The 14575-nt window shown below is 32.3% G+C and overlaps 1 protein-coding gene across 1 annotated transcript; it reads left to right on the top strand.

Annotated features, from left to right (window-relative positions):
* The first annotated feature begins 849 nt into the window (after positions 1-849).
* On the top strand, positions 850-10614 carry LOC145731604 (uncharacterized). Its single transcript, XM_081983457.1, has 5 exons — positions 850-1137; positions 1237-1478; positions 1564-1774; positions 2173-2410; positions 10373-10614. Exons 1-5 carry the CDS (start codon positions 1067-1069, stop codon positions 10430-10432), a joined length of 822 nt encoding a protein of 273 aa, XP_081839583.1. The 5' UTR covers positions 850-1066; the 3' UTR covers positions 10433-10614.
* Positions 10615-14575: the final 3961 nt, after the last annotated feature.

The raw sequence follows: 14575 nt of genomic DNA, 5'->3' as shown, positions 1-14575 counted from the left end.
GGTAAATTATTATAATAATTTGTAATGAATATTGTTACAACTCAATATCATGTAACAAAGATTTTACCATAATAATTACATGTGCCTATGCTGTTCTGTTCATTTTTCATTCAATTTTGTTATATTAATACACTACATTTTGAAATATACAGGCAATGCCTCAAAATACTCTCTAATGTCTTGTAATACCTCACAATGCTTTGTAATAATGGGAAAGTGCCTCATAATACCTCAAGTGTGTACACCAAATTATCTCGGTCATTTACCCCTTGGGTTTTTGACATTTATTTGAAAACAATTGAATATTAGTATGGAGTATGTTGCATAAAATATGTTAAGAATTGTTTCTAGAATCCAAAACCTCGTTCAAAAATAAAAACATAAGGTTCAAAGTGTTTTTGCTAAAGTGTATAATGATGATTATTGTGTTAAACATAAAACGATAATGAAAACTGTAATGCTTTTCATTTGAATGTTAATTTAAGTAAAATCACTATACTGACCTTAAAACTTGCTTTTTATCCACTGTTCTAATATAGGTAAGTAGTTAAACCCATTGCACACAATTTCACTCTTCAACTTGATTGATATGTTGCACCTTCTATTGGTTCCTCCTTCCTGGCTTAGGTGAATTTATTCATAAAGGTTGTGTTTTTTCATCCACATGGAAAAGTAGTCAAGTATTCAGCATATACTGAATATAGATCTGTGAAATAGGCCCAATTTGTTACTTGAACCACCCTTAAAAAATGTCATATACTAGAAAAATTTGTAGTAATGATGCATGACTGCACATGAACATGGTTTATTAAGGTTAGGTATGAAATCTTACCTGGGCCAGCCATCGACTTTTTAAAGGTTATGGACTAGCCTTTCGTCAAGTTTATTGATTCCATAGCAGTGCGAGAGAGAGGCAGACAGAAGGATGAAGCTAACCCCGGCAAAAAATTATTTTTTAGTATGGAGATGTATACAAAGTTGTGTTAGTAGTTGAAGATTTGTGGTATTTTTGTTGGTTTTTGACGGTTTTTCGTAACTTTTTGTTTTGTGAACAGTGATTACAACAATGGTTGAGTCTTGTGCAGCTATAAATTGTACGAGGAGAAGAAATAAAGGTGTGAAAATAAAGTTTCATGGGTAAGCAAAGTTTGCTAATGTATTTACAACTTATCCACCTTGAAATAAAAAATACCTGTTTTGCCAGAACTTACTCAGAAGATGATTAAATTATTTCAGCTTTCCCAAGGATTGTAATTTAAAAAAAGCATGGATACAAGCCATTAGAAGAGAGAATTACAAGCCTGGAGAAAGGGCAGTGATATGTGAAGAACATTTTGTTGAGGAGGACTATTTTACCAATGTTCATGGTAACAAAGTTTTGAAAAAAGGGGCTATTCCTTCTGTATTTAATTTCCCTCCCCATTTGAAAAAAATAGTTAAAAAGAGGAGAGTTTTGCAGAGAGACAGGAAGGAAACAGGTTAATATAATATAACAATTTTACTTTTTAATTTTCTTTCCAATCCTCATACAGTTTTTTTTTTATTGTAACAATTTTTTTTAAGAAACAAATTGTGATAATGGGAATTTGCAACCAAATCATTCTACGGACATTTTGATGGAAATTGACTCAGATAGTGGTACTGTTGACCAAACACAGGGGAACTTAAATGAAGTGGTTGCTGACACAGTTTCAAGCTCTGATGTTTTTCTAAACCAGACTAAAGTTGAATCATCATCTTCAGCATCATCCCAGAAACTGCAAATAGTTGCAAGGTAAATTTTTGAATAATATGTACATTTTAATCAGGAGCCATTGGTTTTTTATTCTATTTTTGTGGATACAAGGGTTCTTAAGTGGGTCACTGTAGTCATAATTTTTAATTGTTCTATTTTTAATTTTTAAGTACTACCTAAGAGTGTCTAAGGTTATTAAGCAGTAAAAATTGTTTTTAGCCTTTCAATTAATGTTCAGGTATTATAATAAAACACTACTTACAAAGTATGTATTTGGACATTGACAAATTAAGTGATAAAATTATATATTAGATGTTCCACTTGACAACCCTTATATTTATATTAAAATTATTCAACTTTTTAAGGTGTTTTGTAAGAAAAAGATACCTACTTTTATTGAAACAGTTTTCTATTATATTATTTATTTATATTTGTAGGAACAGAAGGTGTCCTACTTATTTTGGGGATTTTAAAGAATGTGACCTAGGATGTCCAGTAAAAAGCAAACGATTCTTTAAGGTTGCGTCTGAAACTGTATGTCGGTATAAGGCAATGATTAAATATTACCAATGTAAGAATAGAAGACAAAAGAAAAAAATTAATGATTTAAGTTCAGTATTGAATGACTTGATGGAAAAGGAAAAAATTTCATCAGACCAATTTTTAGTATTGCAGGTATGTTGTCATGTCCTAAAAGTCCTAAAACATATAACTTTGCTTCTATAGGAATTGAACGTGATTTTTTTTCTTAGCTGCATAAAATGCTGCCAACAGTTACATTCCCACGATAATGTTAATTCTGCTTAGCTAGTTAAGTTCCCATGCTATTCGCCTATTTTATATTCCCATGCAAGCTCAGCAAATGCAAATGTATTAAATATAGGTTAAGCATGATTGTAGTTAGTTCTTTAGTACCATCCTTTGTATTCGCTTCTTGGCAAAATAAATTTTTTTAAAAACCTAAATTTCATTTTTGAAATTCTAACTGGCGCAGTCGGTAGGATTTGCCAACGGTTCTGTGCATCGCGCATCTATACCGGTTTGTGTTAACAATTCGTGGCAAATTCTTGTCCAAAAACGCGAAACTTCAAGGTGGTTCTGAAAACTCACTCCTAGACCAGGGAAAAGGAACCAGAATCGTCCTACATCCTTTTGGTGCGAGCAGCGAGGAACAAGAATCGTCCCCAGCTCATAAGTAGACCAGGGAGAAGACACAAATCGCGACTCCTATTGGAACCTAAGCTAAGAAACTCATCTACATGAAGACATCGAAGATAATCTTCCTATTGCTGTAAGTTACTGATTTATTGTGTATATATTATCTAGTGACAAGTTGGAAGTTTTCAATTTTCTTTGAACTTAACTTTTAACGTATTTTTCTTAAGCACTTTTCTTTCGTTTATCAAACATGGCACAACCAAATTATGCTTTGATTCGTTATCAAGCCGATAACATTCCACAATTTGATGGAAATCCAAAATTAATTAATCGTTTTATTTCATCTTGTGAAAACTTTTTAAACGCACATAGAGATAGGAATAACGCAAATGCTGCGATAAATGTTGCTTTATTTGATACCGTCTTAAGTAAGCTCATAGGCCGAGCAGCTGATTTAATTGCTTCGCGTATAGAACTTAATTCTTGGGAACTAATTCGTAATGCAATAATCAGCACATTTTCCGACCAAAGATCTGTTGATTGCGTAATACAAGATATTATCACCATGAAACCGGATAAAAATGAAAATCCTCAACAGTTTGGTTTAAGATTGCAAGATATAAGAAGTCTTTTGTTTTCAAAAATAAATTCTTCTAATGAGGCAAGAGAAATTAAACTTCTGAAAATTGCTGAATACGGTAATTTAGTTACAAAAACATTCATAAGTGGACTAAATTATCACATGCAGTTAGTAGTACGATTAAAAAATCCACAATCTCTTGAAGAAGCCATTTCTCATGCAATCGAAGAAGGAAACTTTCTTTATTTTAAGAACAGACAAAATACTTCTTCTAAAATTCAAGCTAGTTCACAAAACACCTTAACACCTCAAAACAAACACTTTCGTCCCACACAGAACAATTATACAACACAACCTACACAAAGAAATTTTGTTCCTTTCCAGCAAAATGTAAGTTATACACCAATGATGCCGCAGTATTTTAATACTCACAGAAACGATTTTCCACAAAGAAATAATTTACAGTTTGCAGGATTTGGTCAATTCAGACCTAGATCAGGGCAAAGTAGAATGATTAATAACACTAATCAAAATTTTCAAAGATCTCCGACAAATCAGTTAAGATCAAATGTTTTTAAGTCACAAAATCGTCAATTCCCTAGAGATGAACCAATGGACGTCTCTTCTGGTAATACCATCATAAACAGGGCTATGAATCAACAAAATCAAAATCGCAATTTTACGAGTCAGGAACTGTATAATCAATCGGTTACAAGTCTAAAAGATCAAACCGAAGAAAATTTTGAACCTTATGTTGAAAATTCATATCCTGAAGAGGAAAACGCTTATATTCCAATTAACAATCAATTTGATGACGTAAATCACTCGAATGATGATTTTTGCTGTGAAAATTATCAATTTGAACAACCAGGAAATTTTGATGAGTCAAATTTTCAGATTTCTCATTCAAGCAATTCCCCAATATAGTAGTTAACGTGAACAATTATGTTAATACTGATTTACCAACAATATTCTTACCCGAAATTAATTCTTACTTTCTAATCGACACTGGAAGTGGAAAAAGTTTTATAAAGCCTGAATTAGCCTATGAAATGTATCCACATTCAATCTCAAATGAACCTTTTGCTGTTCGATCAGCTCACGCTAAGTCAATTCACAACGAAGTTGCTGAAATTCCAATTTTTCCATCTTTCAATTCCCCAGGAAATCATAAGTTTTATCTCTTTGACTTTTCACCGGAATACGATGGTCTTTTAGGAATTGATTTCTTAAAAAATACTGAAGCAAACGTAGACTTGAAAAATCTTCTACTAGAGACACCAAATGCTGTCATACCTTTGCGAATTAAAAACCAATCAATAAATATAAATAATTTTGACTTTGCTGAATTTATCATACCACCAAGAACTTGTCAAAAAGTTGAAATACCTGTAAAACAATGTAATGGCATTGGTATTCTAAATTATCAAAATTTCGGAAACGGAGAAATGCCAAATGCGTTAGTGTCAATTAACAATTTTCATGCATTAACAACTATTGTTAATCCTTGTGACAATCCAATAAAAATTCAAATTTTTGAACCTTTCGATGTAGAAGCCATTAATGAAACTGAAATAAATTTTTTCGAAAAAATGGAAACTGACACAGAAATTGACAAACACTTGGACAATGCTCAAAAACAAAATTTAAAAAATTTGAGACTCTCACACTGTAACAAAGAGGAATACAAAGCTATTAGAAATCTTTGTTATGAATTTAGAGACATTTTCTATTGTGAAGGAACACCATTAACATTCACGAATCAAATCAAACACAAAATTAATTTGACTGACGAAACTCCACTTTTTACAAAAACTTATCGTTATCCCGCCGTACATAAGCAGGAAGTCCATTCTCAAATAACTAAAATGTTAAATGATGGAATAATACAACATTCAAATTCCCCATGGACTAGCCCCATTTGGGTAGTACCAAAGAAAATGGACGCATCAGGTAAAAGAAAATGGCGCATAGTCATCGATTACAGGAAATTAAACGAGAAAACTATTGATGACAAATTTCCATTGCCAAATATCTCTGACATACTTGACAAGTTAGGAAAAGCACAATACTTTTCGACACTCGATTTAGCCAATGGTTTTCACCAAATCGAACTACACCCACCTGACATCCCTAAGACAGCCTTTTCAACAGACACGGGACACTACGAATTTAAACGTATGCCCTTTGGCTTGAAAAATGCTCCATCTACGTTTCAAAGAGTCATGAATAATGTACTTAGAGGTCTACAAAATGAAACTTGCTTGGTTTATCTTGATGATATAATCATCTTTAGCGTTTCTTTACAAGAACATATAGAACGACTAAGAGAAGTTTTCACACGTTTACGCCAATCAAATTTTAAAGTCCAACTAGATAAGTCCGAATTTTTACATAAAGAAGTCGCATATCTAGGACACAAAATTACTAACAACGGAGTTAAACCTAATCCAGACAAAGTCGACGCTGTAAGAAACTTTCCAATACCTAAGACACAAAAAGAAATAAAATCTTTTCTAGGTTTGGCTGGCTATTATAGACGTTTTATTAAAGATTTTGCGAAGATCAGCAAACCATTAACCGCATGTTTAAAGAAAGGTTGTAAAGTAATTCATTCTGATCCTTTCATTAAATCATTTGAACATCTCAAAAATTTACTTATAAATGCTCCAATATTAAAATATCCAGATTTTTCGCAACCCTTCGTTCTCACAACGGACGCTTCTAATGTTGCATTGGGCGCAGTTCTATCTCAAGGAAACCCACCTAATGATTTACCAGTAGCATTCGCCTCTAGAACTCTTAACGAAACTGAACAAAAATATTCAACCATAGAAAAAGAACTTTTGGGAATTGTCTGGGCTTGTAAGTATTTTCGCCCCTACCTTTACGGACAAAAATTCAAGATATATACGGATCATAGACCACTCGTATGGCTATTCAACTTGAAGGAACCTAATTCAAAATTAGTAAGATGGCGACTTCGATTAGAAGAATACGATTACGAGATAATCCATAAAAAAGGAAGTCTAAATAGTAATGCAGACGCACTTTCTAGAATTACGATTCCAAACAATGCAATTGAAACCGAATCGTTAATAAATAGCCCAGGAAATATTGATAATGATATCAATGATTTTCTAAACAGCGCTTTTGATCCAAATTTAATAACAAATGAATTAGTATCTGAGACAATTGAAAATATCGAAAATAAAGTGCAACCTAAAGTTAATGTTATTTCCGATATTCAATTAAATCCCCCTACGGAAAGTTCTAATCTAAGTGAAACAGCACATAGTGTCAATGACATCGATAATTTCACTAATATGACTGTACTAGATGAAATAATAAATAATAAGTTACATCAAATAATTGTAAAACAATCTCCATACGACACTTATAAAAAAATCGAAACGGAAAATTTTGATGGAAATCGTATTATTAACGCAACATTACCAACAAATTTGGAAATTATCAAAAATTTCTTAAAAGAATATCTAGCTGTAAAAGTACTTGCTGCTAAAAATACTTATATCTATTTTCATTCCAAAAATCTTCGTGTTTACTTTCAAAGATGCATGAGTAACTATTTTAGAAATTTGAAACTTATTGAATGTTCCAAATTAGTCAATAATGTTCAGCCTGACGAAAGGGAACTCATGATTAAATATCGACATGAAAGTAAAACAAATCATAGAGGAATTGAGGAGACATTAAAGTTTTTAAAAGCAAACTATTATTGGAAGTCATTAAAAACCGATGTTACCAATTACATCAATAACTGTCCAATATGTCAACGCGCAAAGTATGATAGGAAACCTCCAAATCAACCTTTGATATTAACCCAAACTCCAAAGAAACCTTTTGAAATAATTCACATTGATACTTTTCTAATTGGAAAACAAAAATTTCTCACAATCATTGACAAATTTTCCAAACTTGCACAAGCGTTACCTTATGATGGAAATGCAGTATCATGTGCGGACAAATTAATCCAATTTTTTCAATTCTTTGGAATCCCTCAACAAATTATATCAGATAACGGATCTGAATTTCAGAATGAAGTGGTGAAAGGACTACTAGAAGCTCACAACATCCAAATCCATTTTACAACCCCTTATCATCATGAGTCAAATTCTCCAATTGAAAGATTGCATTCGACTTTAATTGAGCACATTCGAATCTTAAAGGAAACTGATCCCAACTCTGACGTAACAAAGTTAATGCCATACGCTGTAATTGCTTACAACAGCACAATCCACAGCAAAACACAGTTCACACCATTTGAACTTGTCCTAGGTCATACTGACTCTAGAGATCCCATGAACTTAATACCATCCCACGTTTATACGGATTATATTAATAACCATAAAAATAATACGCAAATCTTGTACGAAACTGTCGCTGAAAAATCAAGACAAGTAAAAGAGAAAGTAATTGATAAAATTAATGAAAAACGATCTAATCGAGATTTAAATATAGGTTGCCAAATTTATAAAAAATCAAACACTAGATCAAGTAAAATTAAAAATAAATTTTTGGGTCCATTCATTCTTAAAGAAATTCTTCCAAATAATAAAATAAGAATTGAAAATCCAAAAACAAAGAAACAGGAAACAATTCACATAAATGAAACAAAAATTAAAAATATTGTTTCAGATGGAGTTGGACCTTCGGGACAAATGTAAAAATTCACGATCTAAACAATCAACCCGGAATATTACCATTCAAACTGGGAACCGCAAAGATAATAAATGACAACTGGTCTTTTGTACAAACTATCAATTTAGAACCGATAATAAACCAGTTTCAATCAATTAAGACCAAAAGTAACACTTTGACAAAACATTTAAGAGCAAATGACACACTTGACAAAGAATACACCAATTCACTAACATCCATACACACACTAGAAACACGAATTGAAGAACAAATAAGTCAAATTTTGCCCATGTATAACATGAAAAGAAGTAAACGAGGCCTGTTAAATCCTCTTGGATCATTTATAAAATGTATCACTGGAAACATGGACCAAACTGATGCGGAAAATATCGATCAGAAAATAAGACTTCTGCAAGATAACCAAAACCGATTAAAATCAGACGCAATTAATCAAATTACGTTAATGGAATCGACCATTGATAAATTTCAAGGCTTAATATCTAATATTACGCATAATGAAATAATTTTAAGATCACGAATAATACAAATCGAGCAAAGCATTAAAGAAGCAAAACTTCTCGGTGACAATCTGAGATACTACTTTACGACTTTTACATTAATCAATCAAATATCATCAATTTATCAATCAATTTATGATATTCTTAATAAAGTAGAAATTGCAATAACTTTTGCTAAACTAAATATAATGCATAATTCGATGGTGGATCCTAAAGCGTTCTTAAAAGAGGTTCAGTCAATCGAAAATCTTGTAACTGACAAAAAATTACCAGTTTCCGCCAATATAGAAAATATTCTATTAATCGAGAAACTAGTAAAGATTAAAGGCTATCAAAAGAATACCAATTTGACTTTTATAATTGAGCTTCCACTTGTTGAACTGGATGTATACCAATACTTCAGCGTGCATCCTGTTCCTGTGCCTAATGGTCAAGAATTCATTGTCAACATTCCACATAAACCGTATTTAGCTCTCAACGACCAGAGATACGTTTACTTGGAAGAGAAATGCGAAGAAATGATTGACAACAATTACTTGTGTCAGAACACCCATATGAATGCATTAGATAACTTTCCACCTTGTGAAGTTCAACTAATCAGCCACAGCCAGAATGTTACTTCCTGTCATCCATTCCAGTTGAAGTTATCAACGCCTCAGGTTACCAAAGTTATCGATGGAAAATGGATCGTAACCATACCAAAACGACTTGTTAGTACCGCTGACTGTAATCATGACAAAACAACAATTCCATTATTTGGATCTTATTTAATCGAAGTACCTATCGATTGTAAATTACAAATACAATCGATTATATTGGAAAGTCACAAACCTAGCCAGTTAACATTCAATCAAGTTACACTGCCAAAACTTGAACTGTCTTTGATTACCAATAATCAATCAATGTACGAGCCACCGTCACTGGATCTTGACATAATCAATCTCAAAACTACCAATGAGTTAAAGGAAAATCTTTAACTTCAGAAGAAAACGCTTCAAGAAGCTACAACCAGTGTTTATGTGAATCGGGTTAGTTTGTGGACAATCGCGTTATATGTAGTTTTCGCGAGCCTAATAGTGTACTTCATTTACAAAAAAGTTGTAAAAAAGTGTAAAAAAGTGCCGGAAAATGTAAATCCCGAAAATGACATTTTTTGAAAAAGTGAAACCACATTTTTATGTTATGTGCTTTCATCTTAGAGGGGAGGAGTTACATTCCCACTATAATGTTAATTCTGCTTAGCTAGTTAAGTTCCCATGCTATTCGCCTATTTTATATTCCCATGCAAGCTCAGCAAATGCAAATGTATTAAATATAGGTTAAGCATGATTGTAGTTAGTTCTTTAGTACCATCCTTTGTATTCGCTTCTTGGCAAAATAAATTTTTTTAAAAACCTAAATTTCATTTTTGAAATTCTAACTCAACTATTTTTTTTTTGCCATTTTTTTTTTGCTTGCATGTTTTATAAGTCTATTTATAGCATTTTGCAACAAACAATTGTTAATTTATTATACATTTATATAAATTTATGGATAACTGGAAAGATGTTGGTTATTTAATTTTTTTTGCCGCAGTTTAAATACTTAATTCCAATAACCAATTCAATTTAACAATAGTAAGGGGTACATACTTGTATACTAAAATAATAAAAAAAAACTAATTTTTAAAAAATAATGGATTAATTTAATTTCCCTTTTGAATATCTCATAAGTTTTTAGGACTTGCAACGTGAAGGACGCAGTCTTTCAACTTTGATTCAACTCCTGAGTAGCCCTTGAGAAAGCATATTAGGGTGCAAATAAATGCAGGTAATCTAATATCTTCCGGACATAGACATCTGCCTACCTGGTGTATCTATATTGTATATGCAAAATATTATGTCAAACTACTATGGTAATTTATTCAGCTAGTAATTCGCGTATTTAACATGTTGGCAACAAAAAAAAAACTGTTGTGACGCTGACCACCTTGTTTAAACTCCTGTGCACTAATAGTTGTCATGTGCACATAAAAAGTGCCACATTTTGCCTTCCTATATTAAATGGGTTACAATAAGGTTGGTATTTAGCAATAAAAAAGGTAATATAAGGAACTGTATAACATAATTACAATTAGGTAGTAAATAAGTAAGTATATAAGTAAAAACTATCTATCCTATTTCTATTCCTTATTTAATAATATATGCATGGCTTGTAGAAAATTCCACGAATGCAAATTATGCAGGTAACATAATACAGAAGAGCAATCTTTATATCACCATAATATTCATATGAGTTTAAATTAACATTTGGCATTTGATTTTTAAATTGACATTGATTATAGAAATAAATGCCTTTTATGCCCGTTTCCACGGCACTCGCAAGTCAATTTTAAGGACAACTTAAGCTAAGTTGAGATTTGAATGTGACAGACTAAATGCAAAATATTACGGTCTAAACAATCCTTATCTAAGTGGTACTTAAACCCAACTTAGCGCGCGAGTGTCGAGGAAACGGACATTATTGATACCACAGTGACACTAACTTTACTAATGCCCATTTGCACCAATGCAATTAAAATATACCTAAGCTAAAAGCCCCTATGTTGTTATGAAAATTCAATGTAAACATCAGAACATAAGTTCTACTTAGCCCGGAGTGTTTAAAAAAATTGGTGCACACGGCCATATATAATATTCCTAGAGTATACCCTTGCCTTATGTTATTCTTAAACTCATTTATCAAATAATAATATAAAGTATTGAAATTTGTTTAGGAATGCGTTTCTGAAGCAGAAAAGCAACTTTTGTTCAGACAACTGCAGAAGAAAACTCGATCCAAATACAGTCCAGAACTAAGATGCTTTACTCTGACATTACATTTTTATTCGGCTTCTGCTTATAATTATGTAAGAAGCATGTTTGGTAAAACTGCATTGCCCCATCCACGTACGTTGACAAAATGGTATAGTTCGGTTGATGGCACCCCCGGATATACTTCAGAAGCCCTTCGAGCCGTAAAAGCTAAAGTAGAGGTAGAAACTAAAAAAGGAAAGAAATTGGTGGCTGGTTTGATGATGGATGAAATGTCAATCCATGAACATGTTCAGTGGACAGGAAGTAGGCATGTGGGATATGTTAATTTTGGAACGGGGATGCAGGACAGTGATAATTTGCCAAAAGCTAAAAATGTGTTAGTTTTCATGTTAGTGGGCCTTAATAGTAGATGGAAAGTTCCACTAGCCTACTTTTTAATTGATTCCCTATCTGCGGAAGAGAAAGCAAACTTAGTAAGGGGCTGCTTTCTTCAGCTTGAAGGTATTGGTGTCACAACAAAAACTTTAACTTTTGACGGCTGTGCCTCAAACGTCGCTACGGCAAAGATATTAGGAGCTAATTTAGATTTTTTAAATTTAAAACCTTATTTTATTAACCCTATTAATAATGAAAAAGTTCATATTATATTAGATGCATGCCACATGATTAAACTGGTACGGAACACTTTAGGCGACTGGGGTTTTCTTTATGACCATGAAGGCAAAAAGATTAATTGGAATTTGCTCAAAGAGCTTGTTAAATTACAAGAAGAATCTGGGCTACATTGTGCAACAAGATTACGTTCAAGACATATCAACTATTTTAGAGAAAAAATGAAAGTCAAACTTGCGGTACAGACACTAAGTGCTAGTGTGGCCGATGCTTTGGAATATTGTGACAAAGACTTGAATATATTATTTTTTAGGAACAGTGACGCGACAGCAAAGTTTTGTCGAAATATTAATAATATTTTTGACATTTTAAATATAAGAAACTTTCTAGGAAATACTCCTTTCAAAAGACCCCTCTTTAAGGGAAATAAGGAATTCTTAAAAACATTTATTAGGAGTTCTATTGAATATTTAAGCTCGCTAAAGGGAATTAAAGGTGAAAATATAATGGTAACTGGACGGAAAACGGGATTTCTTGGATTGATTATTTGTTTATCGAGTATTGAAAACTTATTCACTGACTTAATCGAAACAGATGTTTTACAGTTTCTGTTAACCTACAAGTTAAGTCAGGATCACTTGGAAATGTTTTTTTCGGCCATACGTAGAAGAGGTGGTTTTTCGAATAATCCGACAGCATGGCAATTCGAAACTGCCTACAAAAGGCTTCTAGTTCATTCCGAAATAGTATCTCCAAATACAGCTAACTGCTTAGCGCAGGACACGTCAATTTTAAATGTTACCTCTACTAAAACAGATAATAACATTGCCGGTGTAGATTTATTATATGAAGATGAAAATTTTTCAGAAGAAGCTGACTTAGATTTTATTAAAAATCTTAATAACATTCAGAATTGCTCATATATATGTGACGTTGTTGAATATATAGCAGGTTTTGTCAGCCGAAAATTAATAAAAAGTATTAATTGCAATGTTTGCTCTGCTTCTTTGATTAGTGATGCTTCTATGTCGATGCTCTTAAACAAAAAAAATAGAGGCGGCCTTTGTAAACCATCTAAAGATGTTGTTAAAGTTTGCATTGTTGCTGAAAGTGTCATCAAATCATTACAACATTTTTCTTCATCTAATATAATGGTTAAACTTGTTTCTTTGGCAATTAGAAAATTGAACATTCAGGAAATATTTTCATCTTTATCTAAACATTGCACTGACCAAGATCCGTTAGATGGTCATATTTTACAATTAATTAGATTAATTTTAAAAAACTACTTCACTGTTAGGCTTCACCACATTAACTTTTGCAAAAATGAAGTGCCAAATAGAATTAGACAAAAACTGACCAAAACTGTCATTTTCTGTCATCAGTAATGATTTTAATATTTTTAGTTTTTAATGTTCATTTAATTTTTCGCCTTTTTCTTTTTTACTTTTATTGAAAACAGGAGCTTAAATTAAGGAAATACCTAAATTTGCAACTAATGGTACAGACGATATAACATCTGTCATATTTATATGCCCAGTACCCATTTGTATATTGTTAATGATCAGTATCAAACAAATAGAAGTGATTTTTTGAATCAACAACAGTTAACACTAAGTCTGAGCCATGAAGACTGATCATATCACTGATTTGAGAACCACCCATAAAAGTTCCTCAGATATAGGAATCAATAAAATGTGGATTTATATCCTCTCAAATTTGATTAGTAAAACTCTAGGCAAAGCTTTTTTGTGTTAAATAAGCTGCAGTACATTTCTTTAAATGGCTGAAATGTTGTTCAAAATATGTCATATTGCTTTAAAACAATAAAATGGGAACTATATAATTGATGCTTTTCAGATTTAATAAAAGCTTTTTTTTTTAAGTAAACGCTTTGAAAATTTGCTCGTATGTACATTTTGTTACGTTAATAAAAATTTCAATTGCTACCGTTTTTTATTAATCTCATATTAAGCCAACTTCAAGTAAAAGTCGTCGTTTTCTCGGTCTCCTTCCATATAGCAGCGTAACTTTTTGCCCGGAATATACTCTCTCTCTCTCGGACCTCTCTTACTAATGTTGGCCGCACGCTCCGTCGTGCTTTCGTGAAGCGAAGGCCAGTCCATAAGTTAAGAGGTCGATGGGGCCAGCAGGCCTTGTATTCATTATGACCATTGAAAAATATACATTTATGTACTTGATTTTAATTCATAATCTTCACCAATTATTGGATTATTGTAATAAAAATACAATATCTAAAATATTGCATGCATCCACTACAAAAGCAAAATGACAAGTGGTGTCGACATTTTTTGACATTACAACACAACATATCCAAGATGGCCTTCTCAGCGGAACTTGTTTTCTTAAAGCGATACGCCGGGTGACGTCACAGTGGATGCTCGGGTGTACAATATTCACTTAGAACCCAAGGGATTGCAAGTGTTGTATGTAGTTTTTTATTACTCTTTACAGTGAAGTAGTCCATCTTCACAGAGTGGAGGCATTACTTTCC

Source organism: Ips typographus, linkage group LG7 (genome assembly GCF_016097725.1).
Source record: "Ips typographus isolate SLU linkage group LG7, UJ_Ityp_2.0, whole genome shotgun sequence".
NCBI classification, from domain to species: Eukaryota; Metazoa; Arthropoda; class Insecta; order Coleoptera; family Curculionidae; genus Ips; species Ips typographus.
This window is presented reverse-complemented; position numbering and strand designations above follow the sequence as displayed.